Here is a 27946-nt window from a genome sequence, read left to right as displayed (position 1 = left end):
TGACCTTGCTAGAATTCTTTTATTATGGAAATGTGCTTAAACATTGTAAGTCAAGCTGGTATACATTATTTAATTTGCTGGGTAACAGGATAGTTATTAAAAAAAAAAAGCAACAGTCAAAATGAACACATTGAAAGTTGAAAATTAAGCTATCCTGAGTTTTGTAAAATGATCTTGTCATCAAAAGCTGTAGTCTGGCATTAGGGCCGCTTTGACTGATTATCTGCAGCCGAAGCGCAGATCCTGCTGGAGACTCAACATGCCGTCGTATTTTTCTTTGAGTTCAGCGCTCGTCTTGCTCTGCTCCAAACTGGGCCAAAACTCCACCCAGGTCCTCTCGCCCAGAGCGTACCGACCGCTGAAGAGTAAGCAGAGGAAGAGCATGTTAAACAAGGTCTTATGACAAACTAAAACGAATCAATTGAATCCTTTGTCCTTGATTATTCTTCAAAATCAAAATGTCTAACATTTCTTTCATTCTTCTTACAGTAGAATCCACTTGTGGTACAACAACTTAGCATTTTTCTAACATGACTAAGCACGTTGCTAGCATGATTTAGTTGTTAAAGTCCCCCTGTGGTAAAAATCCAGCTTTTAAAGTTGTTTATATGTCTATGTGGTGTTTTCAATATGCTTTAAGACAAACCATGTGTAAATTCATAAGTCGACACCATTTCTGAGTATTTTCTCCTTAAAACTGCAGTGAATCAAAGGGCCCTATTTTAACGATCTGAAACGCAAGTGTCAAAGCGCAAAGCGCAAATAACTTTGTGGGCGGGTCTCGGCGCTGTTGCTATTTTCCCGGCGGGATAAATGGCTCTTGCGCCCGGCGCAAATCTAAAAGGGGTTGGTCTGAAGTAGCTTCATTATTCATAGGTGTGGTTTGGGCGTAACGTGAAATAAACCAATCAGAGCGTCATCTCACATTCCCTTTAAGAGCAGACGCGCTTTTTCCTTGGCGTATTGCTATTATAACGGCGGATTTGCCAGGCGCGCGCCAGGAGTGGTTCACAGCCGAGGAGAGCAACGCTCTCGTCACGGCCGTAAAAGAGAGAGAAGTGACATTGGGGATGGAGAAACACACCCAAATTAAACAGGCATATAATAATGTGGGTAAATGTGTAAGCTAGATGTATGCTTTTATAATAAATTGTCTATCTATCTATCTATCTATCTATCTATCTATCTATCTATCTATCTATCTATCTATCTATCTATCTATCGTTTGTAATAATATGATTTGCAAAAATGAAAACTGCTGCTTCTGTGTAGATTAGAGAATCAAAGTGTATGCGCGTTGTGCACGCTATACATTATGGTCAAGCATGCGCCCTTAAAATAGCATAATGAACAACGCGCGACGCACCACTGACTTTAGACTAGGTTTTTTCTGGCCAGTGGCGCAATTGTTTTATGGAACAGTAAAATAGCACCAGGGATTGTTTGCGCCGGGACACGCCTCCTTTTTTGCGCTGAACCGCCCAGGGAGCGCAAATTCATTCCCTAGTTTAGCGACGTGCTTTTGTGGAAGGAAAAGCGCGCTTTGCGCGGGTGCAAAATAGGAATGAAACATGCGTCGGTGTACAAAGTCAATTGCGCTGGGTGCAAGATAGGGCCCAAAGAGTCTCAAAAACACGGTTTGAAATCGCTGGTGTTTCTGACGTCACAAACTACCTTGTAACCAATCAGATCATCGTGTGATCGTCAACGAGTGGATCTCTGGGCTGTGTGAGTGAGTGGAGGTGGGGCTCATTTGCATATTCATAGAACCGCGTATACTAAATGAGGCAAAGGAGTTGAGTAACATTCAAGCTACTTTAAGGCATGACGATTTTTTTTCCCCAAGGTAAAAACTTTTAAATATGTAATTTTGGTGATCAAAGATGGGTTTTAAGGGATAAATGATTGATTACAGGGGGACTTTAACATTTTCTAGCATGATTTAGCACATTGCTAGCATGTTTTACGTGTTGCTAGCATGATTGTAGCATAAATTAACACATTGCTAGCATGTTTTAACATGTTGCCAACATGTTTTTTAAATGAGATTGTTTCTGTGCATTTTATAATGAACATGAGAGCAGCATTTATTTATTTATTTTTTTTTTTTTTTTTGTGAGCGCAGTGTAAATGCACAATATGGGAACTACATGCACTTGTTTTGTCATGTTTGCAACATTACCAGGCTTGCATACTTCCTTCAGTGAATTGAGTAGTACAACAATGCAATTGGTGCTTTAAAAATAACAAGCAGGCACAATTAACTACCCCGATAATGTTTAATTGTAGTTATTGTCTACAAATAATGTGATTGCACACTAACCATTCAGAAAGTGTTTAATTTCTCACACTCTCTCATGAATACAGAGGCACTTTCACAACTCAGGACACACACGCTTTGAACCACAGGTCAAGTACACTTACTTTCCACCTTCCAGTTGTACATCCTCAGACTGGCCCATGATCAGATAGCTCTCACCCCGCTTCAGATCCAACGTTTCTTTGCATGAGATCTGTATGGTGAAAGTGCGCCGCTTTCCCTCCACATCGTTTTCCAGCTCTACACAGATAAGCAACATTTAAATACTGTATGTAACACACATACACAAGTTTGGTGACATGTTTGAGGCTCTAAGTTTGTACTGGCACAACACAACTAAAACAAATCTAATTTGTTTCTCCCAAAATACTGTAAAGGCCAGACATGAGTAGCTTATTTACTGTGGGTTATTAAACTTAAACAAGATATCAGCAGAACATTTGTATATCGCTTTAAACTTGTAGCTGAAATAAGTGGGAAACTTAATCTTTAAATTGACATCATTTACAAATGTATACACAGAGTGGTTGGAGTGAGGAATTATACCTTTTTTGAGGGCAGTTTCAATCCTCATATTGTAATAAACTGTTGAAGCGTCGTCATCTTCACTCACCAGAACAGCTTTATAAACTGTAAAAAAATTATAAGTATATATGCTGAAGACATTCTCATTAGCTGCAGTGTGTTGTCTCTACAAAAAAAAAAAAAATCATAATTTATTACCGTAATTTATTTTTGGTTCACATGCTTTCTTATTACGCTGAGCCTCATGAATTTTCTCCTTCCGTTGAAGACTGCAGTTTTCTGTATCAGCAATAGACAGATAAATGAACCTGCTGTAGATTAACAGCATAACTTACTTAAACTTTCATGAAAATAAAATGCATGTTACCTTCGGCACACTGACAGACATCATTCTTACAGATTTTTTGAAGAGCTCCTTCCTTCCTGGTCGGATGATAAAACTTCACACAGCGATTTTCTAAACATTGAGGAATCATGACAACACATGGGTCACACAGGTATACAGTGATTATTGTGTTGTAGAATCTGAGATATAGCAGTCAGCCACGAAAATAATATCCAAATAAGTCATAAATAGGTAAATAGTCAATAAACTTACAACATCTTTTACTGTAATCATGAATTGAATGGGACTTTAACATGCAGTGTTAATCATAGTTATTGTTTTTTCTTTATGAACCTACTGTTGTAATGCAAATTATATATTGTGGTTGAAAAAAAAAAAGTGGATTTGCCAGTGGGAAAAATATGTAAATAAGCTGATAGGGCGGGAACACGCACGCTGTGAAGAGCAGAAGAGAGAAATATCTCAAGAGAGCACTGTGGTTTTGCTGGCAACAAAAATACAATTTTAAGTTTAATTCTGTTCGTTGTTCTTCTGGAATAGTGGTTTTGTTCTTTCCAGCGATCGCGAGGATTCCGTGAGTAGCCTACCAAACACACACACACACACACACACACACACACGGGGACGTTGTGTATAGCCTAGCCTACTTCTTGTTTTCATACAGCTTCAAACTGTAACCTAACAGAAAACTTTCTGCATTTTTACAATAATAAAAAAATATATATATTTACCTTATTTTATACCGAAGACATCCGTAAATGGAGGTTTTAAGAGTTTTTGTCATGTTAACTCAGTTGTGGGTACACATTTGTAACCAAAGTTTGGTTAGCACACAGACACACACAAGTGTGCCAAAGCGTGATCTGCATAGGTTATAGGCCTATCGTTGCTAATACTTGAAGAACAACCCAAACACAATGAAGAATAAAATAACATTTTCTAATCATTAAGGAAGTATTTTCAGCAGCTCCACATTGTGAAGTTTGCATGACATCAATCAAAGACAGCTTATTTGAGAAGCTTTTATGGTTGGGTCTGGCAAACTATGCTTTGTTTCCTGGTGAACTGATCAAATCTTTTTTGTAATTTATGTCAGACTACTGGAGTGTTTGCATGCACATCAGTTTCATACCTATAGAGTAGTATTCATATACAGTGACTGCTGCTGGTTGAATAAAGCCTCCATTCATAATCCTGTGCAGCCTGAAGGCGATCCTATCTCTCCTGTCATGAGAAATCTGCAAGTGTAAGTGCAAACAGCAGACACTTTATAGTAGGGATGCGGGAGGAATTTTGAAGTTTCATTTTTAGTTAAAATAAATAAAACAAAAAAACAACTGTTATAAATGCAAAAAAAATATAAAAAAAATAATAATAAAAAAATCTGTTCAACCTACTTAATTTTGATGCTAAACAAGAAATTATTAAGAATTCTGTCCTCTTTTGTGGACTTTCAGATTGGCTTGCGCTACCCAAAATTGTTGGTATTCTGTTTGCAGTATTTCAAATGTATTGACTAGATGTTATTGAAAAGTCACAGCAATATTATAATCACTTTAAAAATATTAATAGAATTTATGTAACAGAATCTATGTTACTATTCATTCTTATAGTAATTATGGTAACACTTTACAATAAGGTTAATTAATTAATGTATTAACTAACAATGAACAATACATTTTAATCTTTGTTAATGTCAGTTAATAAAACTACAGCTGTTCATTGTTTGTTGATGTTAATTCACAGTGCATTAACTAATGTTAACAAATACAACCTTTGGTTTTAATAATGTATTATGTTGAAATTCATATTAACTAAGATTAATGAATGCTGAAGAAGTATTGTTCATTCTTAGTTCATGTTAACTAAGCTAGTTAACTAATGTTAACTAATGAACCTTATTGTAAAGTGTTACCATAATTATTATTTATAGTAATTTAGGGAGTAAGAGTCTCACTTTGCCTTTAACCTTTTTTCTAACATTACAACACCTATACTGTATATATGAGTGTTTTCCGAGTAAAACTGCCACAGAGACCTTCTCCAGGTACAGGATGAGGGATCCTCGCTCTGAAAGCTGCTTGTTCATCTCAAATTTCTGAATCAGCCTGTCCCGTCCAGTTGACAGCTACAAACAGGAACAGAAAGTTATTTTGGGGGAGTTTGACAGCTTTTCTGCTTATGCTTCTTTATGACCTTTAATGCATTTAGCCTCGGTGGCCACTGCAACTTCCCGTGAAGTGCAGGGAATGAAAATTGTAGACATTGTAACATTTTCTTAGTGGGAAAAAAACCCGCAGGTTGTTGGGAATAATATGACGTTTCAATTGAAAGCCCATGGACTTTCCATTTTGGCAATAGCAAATGTGATAATAATGAAAAAGTGATCCTTACCGCCTTCAGATCATTCTCATCCACAACAAATCCCGTCAGTAATGATATGTCCAGTATAGACATGGTGGCGTCCTTGTCCGCAGACAGATATCTGTGGAGTCAAAGAAAACGTGAACTTTCAATTGCACTAAAATGAGGTTGAGACAGTTTTCTCCAAGAGAGAATATCTTAACATAAAAAAACATGCACACATCAGCTTTATAAGAATATAATAAATGTCATGATAAAGTACTGTAATTCCAGCCAAAACTTTGGACTGTCCACAATGTTAGTTAAACTAAACTTAATTAGTAATTCATTTGATCAATTCTCAAGGATTATTCACTGAACTTGGATATTGTTTAGTGCAAGTTTATACTTTCAATAATCAGTTGATCAGAACAGAATATTGTGATGAAAATGGCACTTATTTGCACACCTGGTTTTGATAGTGAGTTTATAACTCTCAGTTGCTCCCCGATATGTTACTAAAAAGAAAGAAAGAAATTGTTTGTGATTTTCCTCATTTGTAAGTCACTTTGGGTCACTTTAGATAAAGTGCCTGCCAATTGTAAACACACACAAGTGGGTGAATATCAAAAAATGTTTAGGGCATTTCACCAAAAACAAAACAAAAGCAAACATTTGTTTTTATTATATTATATTTGAATCTTATTATATTTTTAATTTTCCATTAATAAAACGAAGCCTGTTTTAGAAACAGTAATATTACTTTCATGAAAAAAATAAATAATTGTAAAAATATTGTATTTTTTTTTAATTGTAAGCAAATGTAAATATAATGACAAGGCCTCATTTGTCTTTATGCAAAACATTTTGACAAAATTACACCTGTGAGGACCAGCATGATCATACATTTTTAAATATATTGTATTTATGATCATGTCTCCCTCTGAAAATTGAAGACACACAAATCTGACCTTCATCATCCCTTTCAAAAGTCAAATCAAGCTCAAAGTTCTTGCAGGTGTCACTCCTCTCTTTCGGTTTTGCATAGTACTCAGTCACAACCTGCCGAGGAGGAAACAGTTTTCCAAGGTCTGGTGTATTGGCACATTTTCAGCTTTTAGCTTTAATTCATTGCTTTCAGACACTTACAGTTACAGCGGCCTCTCCAGAACCCTTGGCACTGATGGTGATCTGCCTGCTGGATGGAAGCTGTTGATGGACAAAAATAATAATGTATACTAATCAATCTTGATATCAAATGTTGCTGATCAATATAAGAATTACATATAGAGGTTTCATCTTAAACCAGGTACACCCACGACAGTATGATTTGTGTGAAATTAAAGCTACACCCTGTGACATTAATGGTCATTTATATCTGACTGTACAATATACATCTTAGGACTTTATTAACATTATTAACTCAATGTCATTAAAATGGTATACACTGTTAGACCTTACCGGGTTTTTTTACAGTAAAATACTGGCAACACTGTTGCCAGTAAAATACTGTTAATTGTACAGTTCTTTACTGTAATCTACAGTTTGTTTCTGTAAAAATGCACTAAATTCTAATTCAAGTTAACTAATTACACTTGCAGAAACCGACTGCCTTAAATTGACCAACTGTCATTTAAATGTATTAACTAAAACTTATAATGCATTAATAATGCGAGCAAAGTATTACTGTGAACTTCTTTCATTTGAGACCACTACAAACTATTGTACGTAAAAAGATTTCCACTGGACCAGCAACTACACAATCACCGCCGGTTAAATAAGCAACATGCAGCAAATCATCAATGTTTGTAGATCTTCTCCTGGACTGGAGCACAGGCTCTACTCTTCTGCACAATGGTGACCCAAAAAATAAATTTTACAGTAAACTACTGGCAACAGTGTTGCCAGTATAAACCTGTTTTATAACTTACAGTTTATTACTGTTAAAATACATTTTGTGGGTGTGTCTTTTTATCTTACACTGTTAACCCTTTCAACCCCACAGGGAAATCCACACTACAATGAGTAAAAAGTAACATTGAGACAGTGTTGCAGTGAGATAATTAAGGGAATATGTAAGTGATTGTTGAGCATTAGTGATGAACACCTGCTGTTAGAACAGAAAATAGAGAAACACAAGACCTACAACTGACCCTTTAGCCAGTACACATTATTATACTTATTATTAACCAGTATGACTTTATTTCTGTCATACAGAAGTTGTTATTAAGATGTTTAATTGAAAATGTTTGTTTAAAGTTACCATTATAGAGATCAGTGCTTGTTTTAGTTGGGATGCTGATGCTAAAACTTTTTTTTTTTTTTTTGCTGCTTGAGCTGTGTTTTTGCAAATCACACTTGTGCACACACAGTTTATGAATGATTGCGGTTGTAATGCTTATGATGACAAAATCATCATATTGCTTGTTCATTCACTAAGGAATTAATTCTTACTCATTCAGAGTTTTATCCTCGATCAAAAGTGTTACATTAGCACCACTGAAACTACAGCAATAAATTACTATGACTATGATTTTTTTAACACAGCATGCATAAACCAAAAAAACAGAGCTACATAGTGTTTTAGAAACACAGAGATATCACAATTTAGCACATTAATCTCAACAATGGTGGCAATATTTCTTTTTTTATTATTATTCATGCAGCAGTGCATGCTGGGAGTTTTATATTATCCTGGAACCCAGCATGCATTGCGACATGAAACTTTTCACCATTGTTGAGATTCATATGCTGATTGTTGATATCTGTGTGTGTCTGAGCCAAGACGGAGTAAAATAAAATTGAATTACGATATTCTTCAGAAGACCTGATTACAGAAATATTTCATTTTGTAGATTCACAGATATATGCTAAATATGAAATACCCATAATTTCAATTAATATACAGGAAAGATCTGAAAATCAGACATGTCCAAGATGATTGTGACATCATCACAAAATAATAAAAACACCTGATCAACTACCTCTTGACTTTTTCTTGCCATAACAAATGTGCTTTATTAACTCACTGTTACAGCAGCCAGAGAGAGATGAAAGATAAGAAGTCCAGGGACAAGAGACCAACTAAAGCAAATACTGATCTCCATCATGGTGACAACAAACTTTATTATTAACTAAATCTCTGTTAATTCTCAACAAGAACTTTTGTACATGTATGAAAGAAATAATCGTAAACTGGTTTGTAAACTGGTTTCACACTCAGTGTTGCTGGAAGTCAGTTGTAGTTTTTGTGTTTCTCTTTTTTCTGTTCTTGTTTCTCTGTCCTTCAGTGATTCTGCTTATCAGGTGTTCATCAGTGTCTCAATTCACTCACTTCTTTTCATTCAAGTGGACTATATTAGTGAACTAGGGAATAGGGTACGATTGGGAAAACAGCCTCTGATTGTCGACTTTGAGCACTATTAATTCACAGTATATTCCTGTAGGCTAGTTTTGTTTTCTACGGTATATTACTGTTTAATGGAAAATGGTATGATATTGTCAGAATTTGGCCCTTTTTTTACAGCAAGGGTTAACAGTGTAGCGTATAAACACGTTTTCCACTTTCAGCACAAACTCACCTTGGTTGTTTGTGCGAGATGAGAGTCTTCTTTGCTGAACCTCCACACAATCGGCTGCTGGCTGCCTTCCACTCGGATGGTCATCTCCAGTTCTAACAGCTTGATGTCCGTCACTTTAATCCTGTACTCGGCTACAGCCTGGAACACCATGATGGTGGCCTGGGAGGGAGGAGACACGTTTGAACAGTTTTTCGTGGTTATGTTTTTGCCCTTTTGGTCCCTCATCTTTCCCTCGGGTCATTTGGACCCGAAACACATTTACATTTTTTTTTTTAAAGATTGAATGTTCATCGGAGGGGTCCAATACCCAAGGATTTTGTCCCACTTGAACCACGAATACACAAAAAATAAATTGAATGGATTTTTGTGGTTGAAATTTAAAAAAGTAGCATGTCTTTCCCTCGCGGGTCAATTTGAGGGTCATAGGAATGAATGGAATGCGAGGAATGCTTCAGTACACAGAAAAACCTAAAACTGCTCAAAATTCAAACTAAAAATGCTAAAACTTTAACAAAAAAAGATGTTATAATGTCTACATGTGTATCTGAATGCATATTAAAGTGACTTTATGACCCCGAGGAACAGCTCATTCACTCCATATAGAGCTATAAGGCCATCTAGAGTCATGAAATATCAATTTATATTATTTTGTTTCCACAAGAGGTCGGCAAAGCTGAATTAAAAGGGTTATGCATGAAATTGTGAGTTATTTTGAATTCAAGTTGAAAGAATGTGAGAAATGTGCTTAAATTACTATTTATGTTTTATTTATTGATGAAATTAAGTAATTTAAAAGTAAATAAAATAAAAAATAACAAAAAATCAAAAAAAGAAAAAGAAAAAATAAATACCCACGAGGGAAAGATGTTACTAAGGGTGAAGGAAAGGTGAAGGTTAAGGTTTATAGTCTGTTCTTTTACAGTTTTTATTTATTTTTATTTTACAATAGCTAAGACCACTTTCTCAATACTTAAGACAGTTTTTGAAAACTCTCCATACAGTGAGAACCACAGCTGTCTATGTGGGCTAAACTGTGGATCATTTATCATTGCTTTGGCACAAAATGCATCCAAAGACTACATCGTTCAAATGACATGAATTAAACTCTTAGCATACCTTAGCATAAGACTGCAATATGCTAAATTTCTTCAGAATAATACATTACCATGATGAAATATATTCCAAATCTAAAAAATGAAATACTATTTTAAAAAAATAGATGTACGTATCTGAACACCTACATGGGTGTTAGTGTTTCATTTTCATTGCCATCTATACAAAGTGGATATCTTAGGGGTCATTGTGTACTGTAATGGACCATGTAACAAACTGAGTGTCATTCTTTTTTGTAAAGAAATTGTATCTGTTATGGTCGTGTTTTGATTTGTTTTTTAAGTCATTGTTTTATGAGTCATTGTGTTTGCTGGGTAAAAACCTTTTCTAGTTTTATGGAAGAATGAATTGATCTGAGACATGTATGAAATATTTTGGAAGTTTTAGTGCATTTCTGGGACCAGATTTACCTACAAAACCCTCTTTTGGCGTAAAAAAAACTACTGTCAGGATTTACTAAAGACACGCAGTGAAAAACTCGTGCTGAAAAGGCATAGACAGAGTTATTTTAGTATTTTAGTTATTATCAGTTAACTGACCTTATTGTTTATGCATAAGAATTTCCCTTTCATGCGCAAATATTTCTGTGAGGAGAGTATTTAAATGATTCATGCAAGGTGATTTACTAACTTTGCACTAGTCTGGTATTTACTGGTATTTGCACCATTATTTACTGCCCAAAAACGCATGTCTGAAACAAGACGCTAATTTATGCAGTAGATTGTGTTGATCATTATGGAAATGATCCGGCTGTGTCTGTGTTCTTTACATTACACGTCGTCAGTCGATCACGCGCAGAACCTTCCCATCGCCGCTTTTCTGGGAACACACTAATTTGCCCTGTTTAGTAAATCTGGCCCTAAATGTGAAATCAACTGTTGTGCCAAAGTGAAAACTGGTAATAAGAAATGAAAGTTTGAAAAATTGAGAAATGTGCATATGGAGTATTGAGAAATGTGTCCTAGCTATTGTAAAATACCACATATATATATATATATATATATATATATATATATATATATATATATATATATATATTTTGCATATTAAAAACACTGTATGGACAGCTATACGATGTTCAATGTACACTACTAACCTGAGTCGTGCCATATCCTCCACTGGACTGTCTCTGGTTGTTGAGCCAGTTTACGATGGGAGCTGCGCTCTGAAAGTCTCCAGCTTTAACAAGAGCCAGAAGTGCATAGGCCGAAGCCTCCAAAGTGTAGCTACTGCTTTCAGGCACGGGCCAGTGACTTCCATCTGTATGGGATTAATTTGGTATAATTTTATTTGTATAGCATATTTCGCCATAAACAAGCTAAATCCCCAGTGTTAAATTAACACTGAAAAGTGTGAATTATATAAACTCTGAGCAGAGTGTTAAATGAACACTGAAGCAGTGTTAAAGTTAATGAATATTTGAGTGATGATTGAGCATTATTGAAGACATCTGATGATAACAAGCAGAATCACTGAAGGAGAAAATCACAAATTGTAAGTTACCATTATGGTGATGGATGTTTGCTTTAGTTGGGCTCTTGGCCCTTATATGTTTACTTTAGATTTTGTTTGTCTGCTGTTAGTGAATTATAACAGCCAGATGAACAAAGAAAAAATGTGATCTGATGGTGTTGGTTATGACAATCATCATTTGAACTTGATTAGCTTCACTGAACTCATTGAGACCCTTATTTCTGACTTAGATTTATGTTGTTGATTACAGCATAACTGTGATTCTGCATATCTAGAATTTTAGATATAGTACAAAGGATTTCTGTTTTGAAAAAAAAAAGAAAATCTTTCTTTTAGGCACACACAGACATCAAGATCCAGTCTATGCATCTCAACAATGGTGACGAGCAGAATATTCAATTAGGAAAAGGAAATTACCAGAGGTGTATAGTCCAGGGGTCAGAAAGTAAAAGTCCTGCCATGTGTTTATTCCACCCATGAACTCAGTCAGCTGATTTCACTAATTAGTTCTCTCTCCTGCTGAATTAGCAAATCCAGGTGATTGGAACAAAATACTGAGGAGGACTTTTACTTTCTGAACCTGGACTTTACACCTCTGCATAGCAATGCCACATGTCAGCCAAGAGCAAAGAAATAAACCAGAACTGGACCTTATCGTAGCCACAAAATCTGTGTATATTAAATATGGAATAATTTCAGCCACAATCTTAGATGAAATCAAATGAAGACAAGAGACATTAAATCTGTGAAGATCTCAGCAGAGGAGGATTAAACAACTCCACAAACAGCATTACCAGCTTCACTTATTACTAACCAGACTGACTTTATTTCTGTCAGACGTCTACAAAAGTTTTATTGAGAATTAACAGAGGTTTAACTCTGTGTTTCATTTGAAGTCACCATAACAGTGATACATGTTTCCATTAGTTGGGCTCTTAACTCTTTTTTTATATCTTTTGTCGTTTTTGGCCGCTGTGACAGTGTGTTTGTCAAACACATTTGCAGGAGCAAAGAAAGCTAAAGTGAAATGAGATCAGGTGATGATGGTTATCTGGTGATGGTTTTATAATCGTCATGAAATAGACTGATTAAGTGAAATATTTTAATCTGATTCTTGTGTTACTAAAGCATGAGATCCAGTAATATTATAAAAATAAGTTAGAAGACTTCAACAAACATGAGCATGCAAAAGTTAGTTTATATGACACACACAGACATCAACAATCAGCGTATGAATCTCAACAATGGTGACAATCAAAAGTACCTTGCTGCAATGCATGCTGGGTACCAGCATAGTACAAAACTCCCAGCATGCATTGCAGCATGAATAAATTATGCAGCTGAATTGTCCTATTATTTTGTTTAATTCTAAATATTTACATTCATTTTTTTGCTGTTGTTTTTGTTGTGAATTAGTAGCTATTCAGTGATGTTCTGAGTTGATCTGTTTATCTAAATATTATTTGTGATTGTCACCATTGTTGAGATTCATACGCTGATTGTTGATATATGTGTGTGTCAGCGTGGGTCTGATTTTTTGTTTCATCCTTGCTAAAAGATTTAAACCGATTGATATATTGCTGGATCTCATGCTGCAATAACACAAGGTTTGTGATGTGAATATATTAGTGGAGCAACATAATTGTTAGATTATAAAAACCTCAGTGAATCAGTCTATTTCATGATGATTATAACCATCAACAGGTAACCAACATCACCTGATCTCATTTCACTTTAGCTTTCTTTGCTGTAGTAAATGTGTTCGACAAACACACTGTCCCAGCAGCCAAAGAAGACAAAAGATATAATAAGAGTTAAGAGCCCAACTAATGGAAACATTTATCACTGTTATGGTGACTTCAAATGAAACAGAGTTAAACCTCTGTTAATTCTCAGTAAAACTTTTGTAGACGTCTGACAGAAATAAAGTCAGTCTGGTTAGTAATAAGTGAAGCTGGTAATGCTGTTTGTGGAGTTGTTTAATCCTCCTCTGCTGAGATCTTCACAGATTTAATGTCTCTTGTCTTCATTTGATTTCATCTAAGATTGTGGCTGAAATTACTCCATATTTAATATACACAGATTTTTTGGCTATGATAAGGTCCAGTTCTAGTTTATTTCTTTGCTCTTGGCTGACATGTGGCATTGCTATGCAGAGGTGTAAAGTCCAGGTTCAGAAAGTAAAAGTCCTCCTCAGTATTTTGTTCCAATCACCTGGATTTGCTAATTCAGACAGGAGAGAGAACTAATTAGTGAAAACTGCTGCTGAGTTTATGGGTGGAATAAACATATGGCAGGACTTTTACTTTCTGACCCCTGGACTATACAACTCTGGAAATTACTAAGACAATTCAGTTCATAATTTATTCATACCGCAATGCATGATGGGAGCCATTAATGAGTTGTGATTGGTGGCAGCCAGAGGAAAAGTTATTGTTACCATTGTTGAGATTCACAGGCTGATTATTGATGTCTGTGTTTCTAAATAAATTTATTTAAAAGTCTTTTCATCAGACCAATGTTTATTAATTATTTTGGATTATATTAAAAATACTGAAAATCATATGCTGTAGAATCACAGAGCTGCTGTAATTATCTCAATAAGTTTCATTTTTCAGATCACAACATGATTATGTCTAAACATAACCAACACGATCAGATCACATTAGTTCTTTGTTCATCTGATTGTTATAAATCAATAACAGCAGCCAAACAAAATCTAAAGTAAACATATAAGGTTCAAGAGCCCAACTAAAGCAAACAATGATCACCATAACGGTGGCTTACAATTTGTGATTTTCTCCTTCAGTGATTCTGCTTGTTATCATCAGATGTCTTCAATAATGCTCAATCATCACTCAAATATTCACTTAATTCATTCATTAACTTTAACACTGCTTCAGTGTTCATTTAACACTCTGCTCAGAGTTTATATAATTCACACTTTTCAGTGTAATTTTAAAACTGGGGATTTTGCTGAGAATATTGTTCCAAACCAGCTGTACTTTATTTTTGAAATAGGGTAGACAAAAATTCAAAACACATTATATGCTTCTTAACTTTGTTTTATATTGTTTTATATTAAGTTTTATATTGTGTCATCATTGTTTATTTGTTTATGCGATTTGTATGTGTTTATTTTCATTATCATTCTACACTAACAGTCAAACGTTTATAATAATCAAGATTCTTGAGTCTTTGTCTTCCTTGCTTTGAATAATGTTACATGTTATGTGTTGTTCTGCCTCTTAATAATTTTTGCTTTGATGCCTAGGCAGGTAAAACAAGAAATGTTAATGCTGATAGGATGATATGGGTGCTGCATCCCACATAGCAACATTTTGACAGCCCAGTTTCCGGCCTACATCTGGCACACATCTGGCACACGTGGAAAGATGATCTGGCCCACATGCAGCGTGTGACGGCCCTTGGGTGGCTCACTCCTGTTTGCCAGATCTGGGCCACAAGCAGGCCATAGCAATGCCACATGTCAAGCCATTGTTATTTAGAATTAACAGAGGTTTAACTCTAATGTTTCATTTGAAGTCACCATAACAGTGATTAGTGTTTCCATTAGTTGGGCTCTTAATTCTTATTATATCTTTTGTCTTTTTTGGCTGCTGTGACAGTGTGTATGTCAAACACATTTGCAGCAGCAAAGAAAGCTAAAGTGAAATGAGATCAGGTGATGATGGTTACCTGTTGATGGATTTATAATCATCATGAAATAACCTGTTTCACTGATGACTTTGGAATTTAACAATTGTGTTGTTCCATTAATATATTCACGTCACAAACCCTGTGTTACTGCAGTATGCGATCAGCAATATTATAACAATCAGTTAGAAGTTTTTAACAAACATGAGCATGAAAGGTTAATCTATGATGATACATATATCAACAATCAGCATATTGACTCCTGTACATTTCAAGCTCAAATAAACATAAGAAAAGGCTGTGTCTTTACCTGCAGAGGCTTTTCCTAAGAGGACTTGTTTGACAAGTGCATTTCCATTGGCTAGAGCATAAGATGTCATAGCCACTGAGTATGGGTTCGTCAGACCATGTAACTGAGATCTAAGGTACCCGATGGCTCTATTAATGCTACTGTCGAGACTCTAAAGAGGAATAAAAACAAATGCGAGAATAAATTATGTGCATGACATAATATATTAACATTGCTGATATGTAGTTCAATGAAGCTAGCAACATATTTTCACTTTTGTTGTATATTAACTCAAAACCTAGCAGGACTCACTGAGATTTGGCCAGCACAAATGCTTCTCCCCTCCTGTAGGGCAATGAGCACAAATGCCGTCATGGATGCTTGTGTGTTTGTCCCGTGTACGTTCCCCTGTGTCACAGTGATGTCAGAAATAATGCATAAGTAAAGGTGCGGTCACAATTACCATTGCAGTGTGAAATTTTGCACGTGAATTCATTTAAATGGGAACTGGCGCAGTGAAGAATTTCACCAGACAAACCTCCGCAACACAAATTTGCATTGTTGACCAATAACAAGCTTCTTGGTTGATGTTCAACAGTGATTTCTGTGTGAGTAGAGACTCGTGACTTAGCAACAAAGCAGAACAAAAGAACAACAATGGACAAGCAGCATCTACTCTGCCCTTTTTGTACAACACTACACTTAAATATTATTATATACATATATTAATAAAAGGAAGTGTTTTTAAAGCAGTTAATTAGGGATGGTCTGTTTGATAGCTGTTAGAATTATCCTTGGATGTTCATTTTGTCATTATTCTTGTACTTCATTCATGGTATTTTGTAGCATCAGGTGCCACTTTCTTTCGCCTACAAAATTTCGTGGAGCAACGGTAACCACACCTTAAAACTGAGAAGATAAATTGATAAATAAACACCTTAAAGGTAAATTTTAAAATAAATGCTTGCAGGTTAACGCTGCTGTTTAATATTTTCAATGTTAAAATACTTTCCACCATCTTAATCAGCTGAGAAAACACTCACTCTGTTTGTTTGAAGAGTTCAAAATGTCAACTTATAACTCAACTAATGTAAAAGGGAGTCTTGGGAAAAAGTTTTTTTTTTTTTTTTTTTTTTTAAATTGCATTGTAGACCTTAATAGATATATATATTAAAAGTTGCTGCATAATTTGTAATGGTTTTACACCTGGTTTGATGTCAGTGACAAACCACCTTCTGTTTTTGTTGTTTCTTATGTGCTAAGTTTGAATATGTGGAAGCACAAATGAGAAGTTATGGAAGATGACATTTTCAGTAAATAACAACTTAAATTTTGTTCTGTTCATAAAACAAATATATTATAGGCTTCAGATGACTTAAAACATAGCACATAAGTAGTATTGCCACTGAAGAAAGAAAGTCATACAGGTTTGGAACAACATGAAGCTGAGTAAAAGATGAGCGAGTTTTCATTTTTGGCTGAACTATCTTTAAAGTGTCATAGTGTTTAAAACAGGTCTCACTCACAGTCATCCATCCAGAAATTACAGGGGCATCTTCTTTGAAAGTACCATCAGGTAACTGCTTGTTCAGTATGAGCCACTTGAGAGCAGAGCAGATCACATTCTGGTCTATGTTGATGATGTTACTGGCCATGGCAAATACTTTACCAACATACGCTGTCAACCTTTAGGAAAAAGGCAACTAAAATTTTGTCTTAATGATGGCAAGATGCTTGATTAATAGTTCTTACCAAACAAGCAGAACTATTGAGAAATATATCAGTTACCAGGTGCTGCTTGGGCGACTAATATATGCGGCATACGACCCGTCGGTTTTACGATACGCCAGCTGTTGATTATAACCTGTACATCAACACAATTAGATGGCCAGACTCTATACAAGAATGTGAAACAAAAGTTTCAGAGCACAATAGTTTGCATTCCAGTCTTATGTTTAGTTTACCTTTAGTAATATAGAAAACAGCTGTCTGTCTAAGCCCAGCCTTCACGGTGTGCCACTGATTGGTTTTATCCAAGTAATGCGTTGCAATAACAGGCATCGTTAGGCTAGCCATGTTCTGCTCCCCACAGCCACCAGGCTGGATGACCAGGGAACCCATGGCATGACCACTTATAGCCGCCTCTATTGTTAAGCTGATAATATCTCCTGTGCACAAAGAGATTGACATACTGGTAAAAAACTAAGCCATAGTTTGTTTTACTTACAGGATTGGTTAGAAGAATCACCTATTGCTGATACATATGTGGTTGAAGGTGTGTTGGGCGCCTGGTCCCTCAGTATAAGGCTCCTGATAACCTCCACATGTTCACCACCTGCTCCAGAAAAATGGGAACTGTATAGTCATGCTTCACTCTTATTTGTACATGCAGGACAGGAATTCGAATGACTAGTGTGGCCTTTATTTATTATTTTCAAAGAAATCATCCAGGGCTCAAGACAAAAATCATAAAACAGGAAACATTCACAAAACACTGAATGTGAAGAAAACACTCCAAACAACTCAATATATATATATATCCTTCACAATCAGTTCCAGAGGCTACAAATTTCCCCTTCAAGTATTAGTCTACCCAAAAATTAAAATTCAGTCAAAAAAGAAAATGATGACAAAAAAATTATTTGTGTGCATTTCTTTGTTTTGTTGGAATCATCTTACCTTTCTTAGAAGGATTTAACTGTAGATTTTGATTAAGTTTGGTCAAAACGCCTTCAGCCTAAGCAAATAGAGTGAGTTAGTGAGAGAACAAATTATATGTGTTCAGAATAAACTGTCATAGTAGTAAAAGTACACACTTAAAAAATACATATTTGCAACTAGCATATTTCGTTTTCTTTAAAACTTGAGGAAAGCTGTGGGGAATGTATGCCAGTCCATTTCTTTATGTCCCTGTATAGAATCTGCATGTTTTGTCATCTCTTGTGTTCTGTTCACAATATGTTAAACCTACACTATGCAAATTATATACTGTCTTTTTGTTTTCTAATCAAGATGTGTTTTTTTTTTCTTACCACCACTAGGAGATCTTTCTTCACGCCATCGCTTCCACGTCCCGATGAAGCTGCCTTCACCTCAATTGCATGGCGTCCAAAAGCCATTGGGACAATGACAAAAGGTACTGAATATGATGACTTAGCATCTACCGTCACTACGATTTGGAACTTTCCTCTATTACTGGCCGGGCTGCAGATGTCCTTGGTTTCCTTCAGTTCCACACGTACCTAATACAAGAAATGAAAATCAGATACTCCAAGAGGAGAATAGCCAAAGGATATTTTGTCATCATGCTGAGCGCCTGTCTGATAAGGTTTGCCATAGTAAAACATTCTTCCAATCTGACCTTTACTTTTCTGCTGTAAAAGTTGTGGATAATGGCCTTGATTTCAATTTGCTCATTGCGCACGGCTGAATATGGAATCTTTAGGTCAATAAAGAAGTTCTTCATAACTATCATCTCATGAACATCTGCCACACAGATACCTTTGTAGAGAAAAAAGAGAGCAAGCCGTCACAGAAAGCATGAGATGTTTTGTAGGCCTAGAACATTTTCAGCCCAGGACAACAGGACATAGAAAATGGAGCGATGCATTGAAATTATTGTCTGGGGTAATCAACAGCATGCCACAAATGCAATGCATAAGGATGGAAAATTCCCAGGAATTTCCTTTAATATGGACAAGTGGTTTGTATGTTTACAACATCAGTCTGTACCATGAGTCTTGGACAAGCTGATGGCTGTGATTTCCCAGGTAGTTATGGAGTCTTTCAACTGTAGGCCATTTCTGGGTATGGTGGTTGTTTGACTAAAAGAGAGATCATCTTTTACTTAAACAGGATCGTCACTGGCTGAGCACTGACTGTTGAAAACTGCAAGTCACTCACCACTGGCGGTTAGTTGACGGACAGTTAGGCAACACCACTTCCTCCCAAAGCCAGCTTTCAGGGAAGAGCGTACGTGACACAATGTCATCTGAGTTCACAAACTCTTCGCTTTCACCTGTGGGTGAAAGGGTGGTTGATTTATTCAGACAAAACAGAAGGTAAGAAGGTAATTTTCCAATTGGATCAATTCCTGCAATTGCAGAACCACAACTTGTAACATCTCTGCCTGCTCAAGACAGACCTGAAGCAGGATGTGAGTCCTGGTGAATTCGCTCGAGTGTTTAAACTGAAATATGTATACTATTTTTGAGAATGCTCTTACTGCGGGATAGAAGCTGTTCGCCCTGTTTATCCACCTCTTTTTTGTTGTTGGTCATCTCATTGCAGCAGTGCAGGAAAGCCTGTCTGCACTCCTCTCCATCCAGGATAAATCCTGCCCGATACTCACAAGTGTATGTCAAATCAACCATATTCTTCATTCCATCCATACAGCAATCCTTCTCAAGGCCAGAGTACTTGTTCACTAGAGGTGGATCAGAAAAGAGAAATGGACTGGGACTGATTACATAAAATTTGGTTAGTCTTTTTTTGTTTTGACTTATCTTTTACATCTACTGTTTACAAATGTCTTTTCAATTGGGGGCCAGCACCAAGGGTGCATAGGCACATATTGTTTCTGCTCATTTTCTTGCCATCACCCTCATCTCTGGCTGGGAGTCCATGAACTGTATGAACCCCTAGAACTGTATGGTAAGAAGTTGTGATAAATGACACACTAATTGTGGGGAGTTACAAAGGTTTTCAGGCCAAATTTAAGGTATCTCTCTCAAATTCTCTAGTGTTAAACTTGCAAAAAAATTGAAATGTCAAATATGTACTCTCAAACTCACTTTCTTCATGCCATCCTCAAATTTGTGTCAAGTACAAAATACTTGATACAGTGCTGGTCAAATGCTATTCACATATTATACATACCAAACCATTCATCTATGATGCATCTTAAGTAGTTTCTTGACACTTATTTTGATTCAAATGAAACTTAGTACCTAAACTTGGGATCATTCCCTGAGGTTTGCTATTTGTGAGTGTAAATGGAGGAATGCAGCTTTCTAACCTAGAGTCTCCCAGAGTTGTTTTATGGTCACTTCTCGTTTTTTCCTTCGAGATGAAGAAAGGCATGCGGCATCTGGAACAGACCAGTTTTAAAAATGAAATTAGTCAGATGCATTCATTGATAATAGTGAAGTCTGTACGTGGATCATTTTGAATAGGTCAAGTAAATAATGCAAGTACTTTTTCTGACGCTAGTGCCTCCAGCAGAGCTGGACTCAAACAGCAGGCCGGCATCGCTAAAAACTTGCATGCTTTCTTTTCCACTTCCTGCTGTGCAGCCAGTGTCATGCGACTCAACAACGTCCCAGATCTGTTGGAGGAATTAATGACAAAGTGAATGAAGTCAATATGTTTAGGTAAGAAAATTTGGCCTCATTCCAGTTACAATGGAAGGATTCAATTCTTATCTACCAACCTTTGTTTGAGTTAGTCTGTTCTTGTTGTTGAGAACATAAACACCTTTATCCACAGCAACCAACCCAACCTTGGCCCCAGGGTCTCCTGTTACTCTCAGGCCAAATTCTTCACCAGGCTCATAGACATTCTCAGGATTGTGGACTTCCACTTTAAGCTGGGAGAGCAAAGAACATAGATCAGAAAACAAATGAAGATCAATTCACAGTGTTGTATGACCAGGGCCAAAATACCGTTCCCATGCACGTGTCCTTCACGTCGACCCAGACTGAATCAGACACCACCTCAGACGAGCCCACATGGTAATAAGCCACAAAGCGGAAGGACGGCACCATGTCTTTGGTTACAGGTAGAGACAGAGTCACTAGAGCTTGTCCTCTCCTCTTGAACCTGTCTGCTTGAACAATCTGACCTTTACTTAAGATCTGAAAATGAGGCAGATAAAAGACACTGAATACATTTTTGGAAACATTTTCACTGCTTGAATCATGACATGACTGTCTCTCACCATGTATGTGTAATCTTGATCTCTGACTCCTGGACTTTGGCCAGTGTTGAGATTGACTTTCATTTGATCACCGATCTGAAGCTCTGCAGTATCAATGCCAACGTGCAGGTAGTTGTTGGAGCCGCCTTTGGGAATGTAAGCGAGAGCCGTCATCGTCTTCACTGCCTGCTGTTCATCTGTTAATTGTGGATCTTTGGTCTTTGCCTGAAAAGAATCAATACATTGTTATCTGTGCTGTAATATACTCCATTGTTTTTTTTTAACATCTGTTAATCTGACTGAATATCAGTTGAGTTTGCAGGTCTTACAGTGATCTGCAGTGTAGAAGATCGTCCTGGAGTATTTATGGTAACCTTCGCAATGCCATTGGGTCTTGTTTGACCTCTGACCCCTCCAGGATTGACCTCCACTTCCACATTTTTAGCAGGTGTCTGGTCAGGATTTGTTACATAGACCTTAACATAAAACCCAGAACAAAAAATAAGGAACACAGTAATATTTACTGAAAGATTGCTCTTAAGGTTATCAAATCATGTTTTTTGCTTTTTAGCCTACACAGCAAAAAGTCCAGTGTTAAATTAACTCTCCTGTGAGTTTATATGGCTCCAGAGTCAGTGTTAAAATATGAGTGTTAAATGAACACTCAAGAGTGTTAAAGTTAATGAGCTCATTAAGTGATTAATTGAGTGATGATTGAGCATTATTGAAGACACCTGATGTTAGCAAGCAGAATCACCAAAGGAGAAAATCTATTTTTTTAAGACACCGTTATGGTGATCAGTGTTTCTTGGCTCTTGGCTCTTGACCCATAAACTGTTAACATTAGATTGTATTTGGCTGTTGTATCTGAGTTATAACTGTCAGATTAACAAAGAGAAAGTTGATCAGGTTTTGTTGGTTATGTTTTGACATAATCATAATTTCACCTGAATCACTGATCTCATTTAGAGTCTAATCTCTGACTTAAATGTATATTGTTGATTACAGCATCACTGTGATTCTACATCATAAGAACTTTTTTTCTAACTAGTCTAAAGGATTTCTTAAAAGTTGTTCTTATAAAACAAAATCTTTCTTTTAGGCACATACAGACATCAAGAATCAGTGTATGAATCTCAACTATGGTGACAAACAGAATATTCAATTAGGTAAAGGAAATTAGTAAGACAATTCAGATCATAATTTATTCATACCGCAATGCATGATGGGAGCCATGAATGAGTTTTGATTGGTGGCACCCAGAATGCACTGCAACATGCTTTATTATTGTCACCATTGTTGAGATTCACAGGCTGATTATTGATGTCAGTGTGTCTAAATAAAGTAATTTTCTAAGTATTTTTATCAGAACAATTAAGAAATATTTTGGATTATATTGATAATGATAAAAATCATTTGCTGTAGAATCACAGGCTGCTGTAATCAACAAGGTAAATCTGACTCTCTAAATGAGAGTTGATATTCAGGTGAATTTATGATTATCAAATCATAACCAACACCACCTGAACACCTTTTCTCTTTGTTCATCTGAGAGTTATAACTCAGATACAACAGCCAAACAAAATTTAAAGTTAATTATGGGTCAACAGCCCAACTGAAACAAACACTGATCACCATAACGGTGTCTTAAAAAAAATAGATTTTCTCCTTTGGTGATTCTGCTTGCTAACATCAGGTGTCTTCAATATTAGTCAATTATCACTCAATGAATCACTTAATGAGCTCATTACCTTTAACACTCTTGAGTGTTAATTTAACACTCATATTTTAACACTGACTCTGGAGCCATATAAACTCCCAGGAGAGTTAATTTAACACTGGAGTTTTTGCTGTGTATGGTTTATACCGAGACATCGAAGGGCATCCCAGGTTTGAAGAATTGTGGTGTTCTTTTGAAGAGGATGGTGTACGGTGACGTCACAATCTGAATGCCTTTCCTGTGAGCTTCCACCATTTCACTGCCTGAAACACACATGCGTACGATAATAAACAGAAGTTTCTGAGGCCTGAACATGTCCACGTTGTTGTCGAGGACAAGAAGAAGGTATGCCAGACATGGTGTAGTTCTTACCAGTGTCGGTCAGCAGACTCACTGTAATGTACAGTGACTGGCCAACAAGCTGCATGATGTTTGGGAAGGTCTCTAGGATGTGTTTTCTTCTCAGTTCTGCAGTTCCACTTCCATCAGAGATCTGACATTCAACAGGAAAACTTGATCAGATCTGTGCAATTTCTGCTGTATTTGTCAACTATCAACTGTCATATATAGACTCATTATTCTTTGTGTGTGTGTGTCTGCATATGTCTAAGTAGAAATTATCAACACGTAAGACACGTGTTTCTGAGTTTACGCCATTCTTGAAGAGGGCCTTTTTATATAGAAAACCCACCCCACAGAAATGATTTATATATGGAGCAGAAATAATCCTAAAATCTAAGTTTAATATAAATCTCTGGTATTTTCACAAACGTGTGTGTGTGTGAGAGAGTGAGTGAGAGTGAGTGTGTAGTACCTTCACTTTCTGTAAGGAGCCTGGCATACTTATCTTCCCTTTATCTTCAGTAATCACACCAAATACAACAAATCCATGACCATTGACTGTCTCCCCAAACAAATACCTTTAGAATACACAAACACACACTTATATACTTTAATAGCTAATATATTCTAAAACATATGGCCATAATATTAAGTACAAAAAAAGTGCTGTACTTGGCTTCGATATCGACTGATAGACTGTCATCGTTCACATAGAAGAAGGCTTTCTGTGGTCTCAAAGAGACCTCAAAGCTGGGCAGGACTGCAAGAGGAAAGGGAAGAACCTGAGTTAATACTGCATTGCAAATGTCATTGGTGTATTGTGTAATGCTGTTTCGTAACAGCTCGCAAAGACCCATCCAGAGACACCTACCGTATTCCTTGACTTCAAACTCACTGGAGAAGTTTGTCTGTGGGCTGTTCTGGTGCCATGCCATAAGTTTCCACATCCCTGGGCTAATAAAAGTCACAGTCTTATTAAAAGATAACAGGTACTTTCCACAAAAAGGGTACAACATTTTTAAAAATGTGGTCAGTGAATAAGGTGCCTATACTCTTCAGAAAATGTAATATGATATCATATTATTTATTTTAAATGAGGTTTGCAATTTATTTAGGCTAATTTTAAAATAAATAGTCAACATATTGAACACTTGTTCAATTTCTAAGGACAAGCAAAAGTAATAAAGGCACAAAGATGGGACACCAATTTGTACTGTACTCTATTTTTGGAAAAGTGCCAACAAACTGACTCGGCAATATTAGGTTTTAAGTATATTCAATACATTTGAAGCACTGAAATAGGATACTCACCTGGCCGGATCAGTCAGGCTGAATGTTCCTGACACCAGTCCTCCACCGGGATAAACGGATTTGCTCTGAAGGCTGATGCCATCAGGTGTCTGTCAACATTGAAAATGTATTCTCTAGTTGCAGTGAAATTGCCGAACACATATAAACATATTTGTGTGTAACAAATTTGAGCTTGCATGCACAACCAGACAAAATCAGTTATTCACATTCACTGTAGAGTACAAAAGTCTAAAAAAAATGGCGGTGATCTCAGACTTTTGGACCCCACTGTAGTTTAATATGCACAAATACACAGACGGACAGGGCATTTACCAAGATCTCCACTCGGACTCCACTTTCTACGGCCTGATTCATGCCTGGGCTCAGTGAAAACACCCTGTAAAAAACTAGAAGGAGAAGACAAACAGCTGTGTCATTGCATCTAAGATCTCAAGAGACAAAACTGGCTCCACAACAAACAAATGTAGAACAGCAAATATTTCCACCTGTGCTGTCTGGAGTGTAGATGGTCTTATCAGTCTGTAAAACTATGTGTCCAGATTGAAAAATCACCATGACCTGTTTCTCCAGCAGCTTCTGTGGAAACTGAGCTTGCAGGATGACGTATTGCTCCACTCCCTTCTCAAAGGCATATTCATTACCAGGTACCTACAGGCACACGATACACGAAACAATACGCTGGAACAGTGTTCACACAAAGCCCAACATAGCAAACTACCATCCATTGGTTTAAGTCCACTGTAAAACATACTCTCTGATATGCATGTTAACATATGGACATTTTTGACACATAGACAACCTTCTCACCTCTATATCTACCAAATCCTGGTAGTTCTTGGCAGATGTCAGAGAAACTGATGCACTCGTCACTTCACGCTTGTCTTTAACGTTTCTCACAGAGATTCTAACAGCCAGACTGGCTCCAGAATAGTCCTGCGCCTCCACAAACACTTTCTCTGCGTACCCGACTCTCAGCAGGTTCGGGGCCGAGAGAATGTAGCTGAACAATACAGGTTCATTTAGGAGGAGCAATTGGGAATACAGAAGAATATTTCAGTCACACTTTATTTTAGTGTCCAATTCTCACTTTTAACTATACGACTTTTGCCTCAATAAACTCCTGATTACATCTTATTAATAGTTTGTAAGGTAGTAAGGTATCTTAGTCTCATTTCACAGCACTTTTACAAAGGATACAGCACTAAATAATGTATTAGTTACTGAAAATTAGGGCTTCCAAAGTTATCTTATGAGATTAATTTAAATAAAGTACTGTCTGTTTAAAGGAATAGTTCACTAAAAATTTTAAATTCTGTCATCATTTACTCACCCTCAAGTTGTTTCAAACCTGTATGAGTTTCTCTCTTCTGCTGAACACAAAAGAAGATATTTTGAAGAATGTCGGTAACCAAACAGTTGATGTACCCATTGACTTCAACAGTATTTTTTTTTCCTACTATGAAAGTCAATGGGTCCATGAACTGTCTGGTTACTGACATTCTTCAAAATATCTTCTTTTGTGTTCAGCAGAAGAGAGAAACTCATACAGGTTAGAAAACAACTTGAGGGTGAGTAAATTATGACAGAATTTAAAATTTTAAGTGAACTATTCCTTTAACACAATTTAACAGTTAAATTTACACCCACAATTATCTCATTCTGTTGTTAGTGATTTGTTTGGACTAATCAGAAGCTCTTTGCAAAAGCAGATTAACAAGACACAACAATCCTGTAGCTGGGATCTAATTTCTTAAAGATGGAGAAAGACCTTAAATAAAAAATCCATTTTATCACAACTCAACAAGCATCAGCTGTGTGTGTTTATACTCACAGGGGGTCGCAGAGGGAGAGGAGGGGTAATGAGACGACTACCGCCGCCAGCCACACAGAGTCCACGCGCATCATGCCTGTATCTGAACTATAGCAGACGCTCATTCTCAATATATTCATCCTCACTTGAGTCCCTCCCTCAGTGAAGGGCATCATCATCATCCTCACTGTCAGTTATTGAGTAACATGGGTGGAGGGACCTGAACTATGATTCACTATGATCATCTTGTGAGATTAAAGTTGTGACATTTTCGCTTTCTTCTCCTCTGGTTCAGACCATAGACTGTAAAAAAAAGACCATCACTGCAGCATCATGCTGTCATGCAGTGATGTGCCTTTAAATAGATCAATCAATCAATCAATCATTCAGAGTTTATATTAGGTAAAGAAAGCAGGTTTGTTCCCATTGATCTCAGCCGAAAAAAAAAAAAAAAAAAAAAAAACCTGGGCTTGATTTGGTTGTTCTAAAGGTGTGTATAAAAAAAATTCACACTGGTCTTTGGGGTTGATATGACTGGGTTGGGAAAAGCAATTTTTTTTTTTTTTCATTTTTTTTTTTCATTTGTCATTTCATTTACTTTTGTTCCTATCCACTTATTGCTTTTTTTTTTCTTTTTTTTTTTTTTTTTTGAAATGTGTTTCTTATTGTAAAGTTAATAATTTTATACATTTCGATTTCGACCCAGCCTTGGCACTGCTCTGTCCAGTATGCGCCCTCCGTGCTTACGTAGACAGAACGCAGTGTTTCAGGACCTCAGACCAGCTCTTTGTCTGTCATGGTGGGAAGCTGAAAGGAAAAGGCTCTCTCCAAGCAAAAGTTGTCTCACTGGATAGTGGACGCCATTGCTTTGGCATACCAGCAGCAAGGTCAACCGTGCTCCCTTGGTGTGACGGCCCACTCCACCTGTAGTGTGGCCTCCTCTTGGGCTCTAGCGCATGGCGCCTCGCTAACAGACATCTGTAGAGCTGCAGGCTGGGCGACACCTAACACATTCGCGAGATTCTACAATCTCCGAGTGGAGCCAGTTTCTTCTCATGTACTCGCTTCATCCAGCCGGTACTAGATTCTGCTCAGGTGTCTTCGCTTGCTCGCCATTCCTCTCCATGGACGGGATACGTGCGATATTTTCCTCAGGTGAGCCTCCCCGCAGGCCCTGAGGTCCTCCAGCACTGTTGACA

At 36.8% G+C, this 27946-nt stretch overlaps 1 protein-coding gene across 1 annotated transcript; it reads right to left on the bottom strand.

The window, feature by feature from the left end:
- On the bottom strand, positions 1 to 26944 carry LOC311077884 (complement C3-like). The gene is made up of 41 exons (XM_084106521.1): positions 26769 to 26944; positions 25745 to 25937; positions 25423 to 25585; positions 25250 to 25323; positions 24938 to 25026; positions 24498 to 24580; positions 24299 to 24386; positions 24099 to 24204; positions 23657 to 23777; positions 23432 to 23547; positions 21894 to 22040; positions 21586 to 21789; positions 21311 to 21502; positions 21079 to 21234; positions 20844 to 20973; positions 20665 to 20736; positions 19873 to 20073; positions 19551 to 19665; positions 19380 to 19471; positions 19009 to 19148; positions 18680 to 18889; positions 18327 to 18384; positions 17896 to 17982; positions 17612 to 17815; positions 17436 to 17511; positions 17174 to 17333; positions 15960 to 16055; positions 15669 to 15819; positions 11325 to 11488; positions 9116 to 9274; positions 6684 to 6743; positions 6506 to 6596; positions 6004 to 6052; positions 5586 to 5676; positions 5230 to 5319; positions 4324 to 4429; positions 3213 to 3302; positions 3044 to 3124; positions 2867 to 2950; positions 2425 to 2560; positions 1 to 358 (listed from the first exon to the last, which is right to left on the bottom strand). The coding sequence occupies exons 1-41, from the start codon at positions 26927 to 26929 to the stop codon at positions 220 to 222; spliced, it is 5025 nt and encodes a 1674-aa protein (XP_083962647.1). The 5' UTR covers positions 26930 to 26944; the 3' UTR covers positions 1 to 219.
- Between the last annotated feature and the right edge of the window lie 1002 nt (positions 26945 to 27946).

This window comes from Abramis brama (genome assembly GCF_963993115.1).
Source record: "Abramis brama genome assembly, chromosome: 2".
Taxonomy (NCBI): domain Eukaryota; kingdom Metazoa; phylum Chordata; class Actinopteri; order Cypriniformes; family Leuciscidae; genus Abramis; species Abramis brama.
The sequence above is the reverse complement of the archived record's forward strand: the minus strand, read 5'-3'. Positions and strand labels throughout refer to the sequence as shown.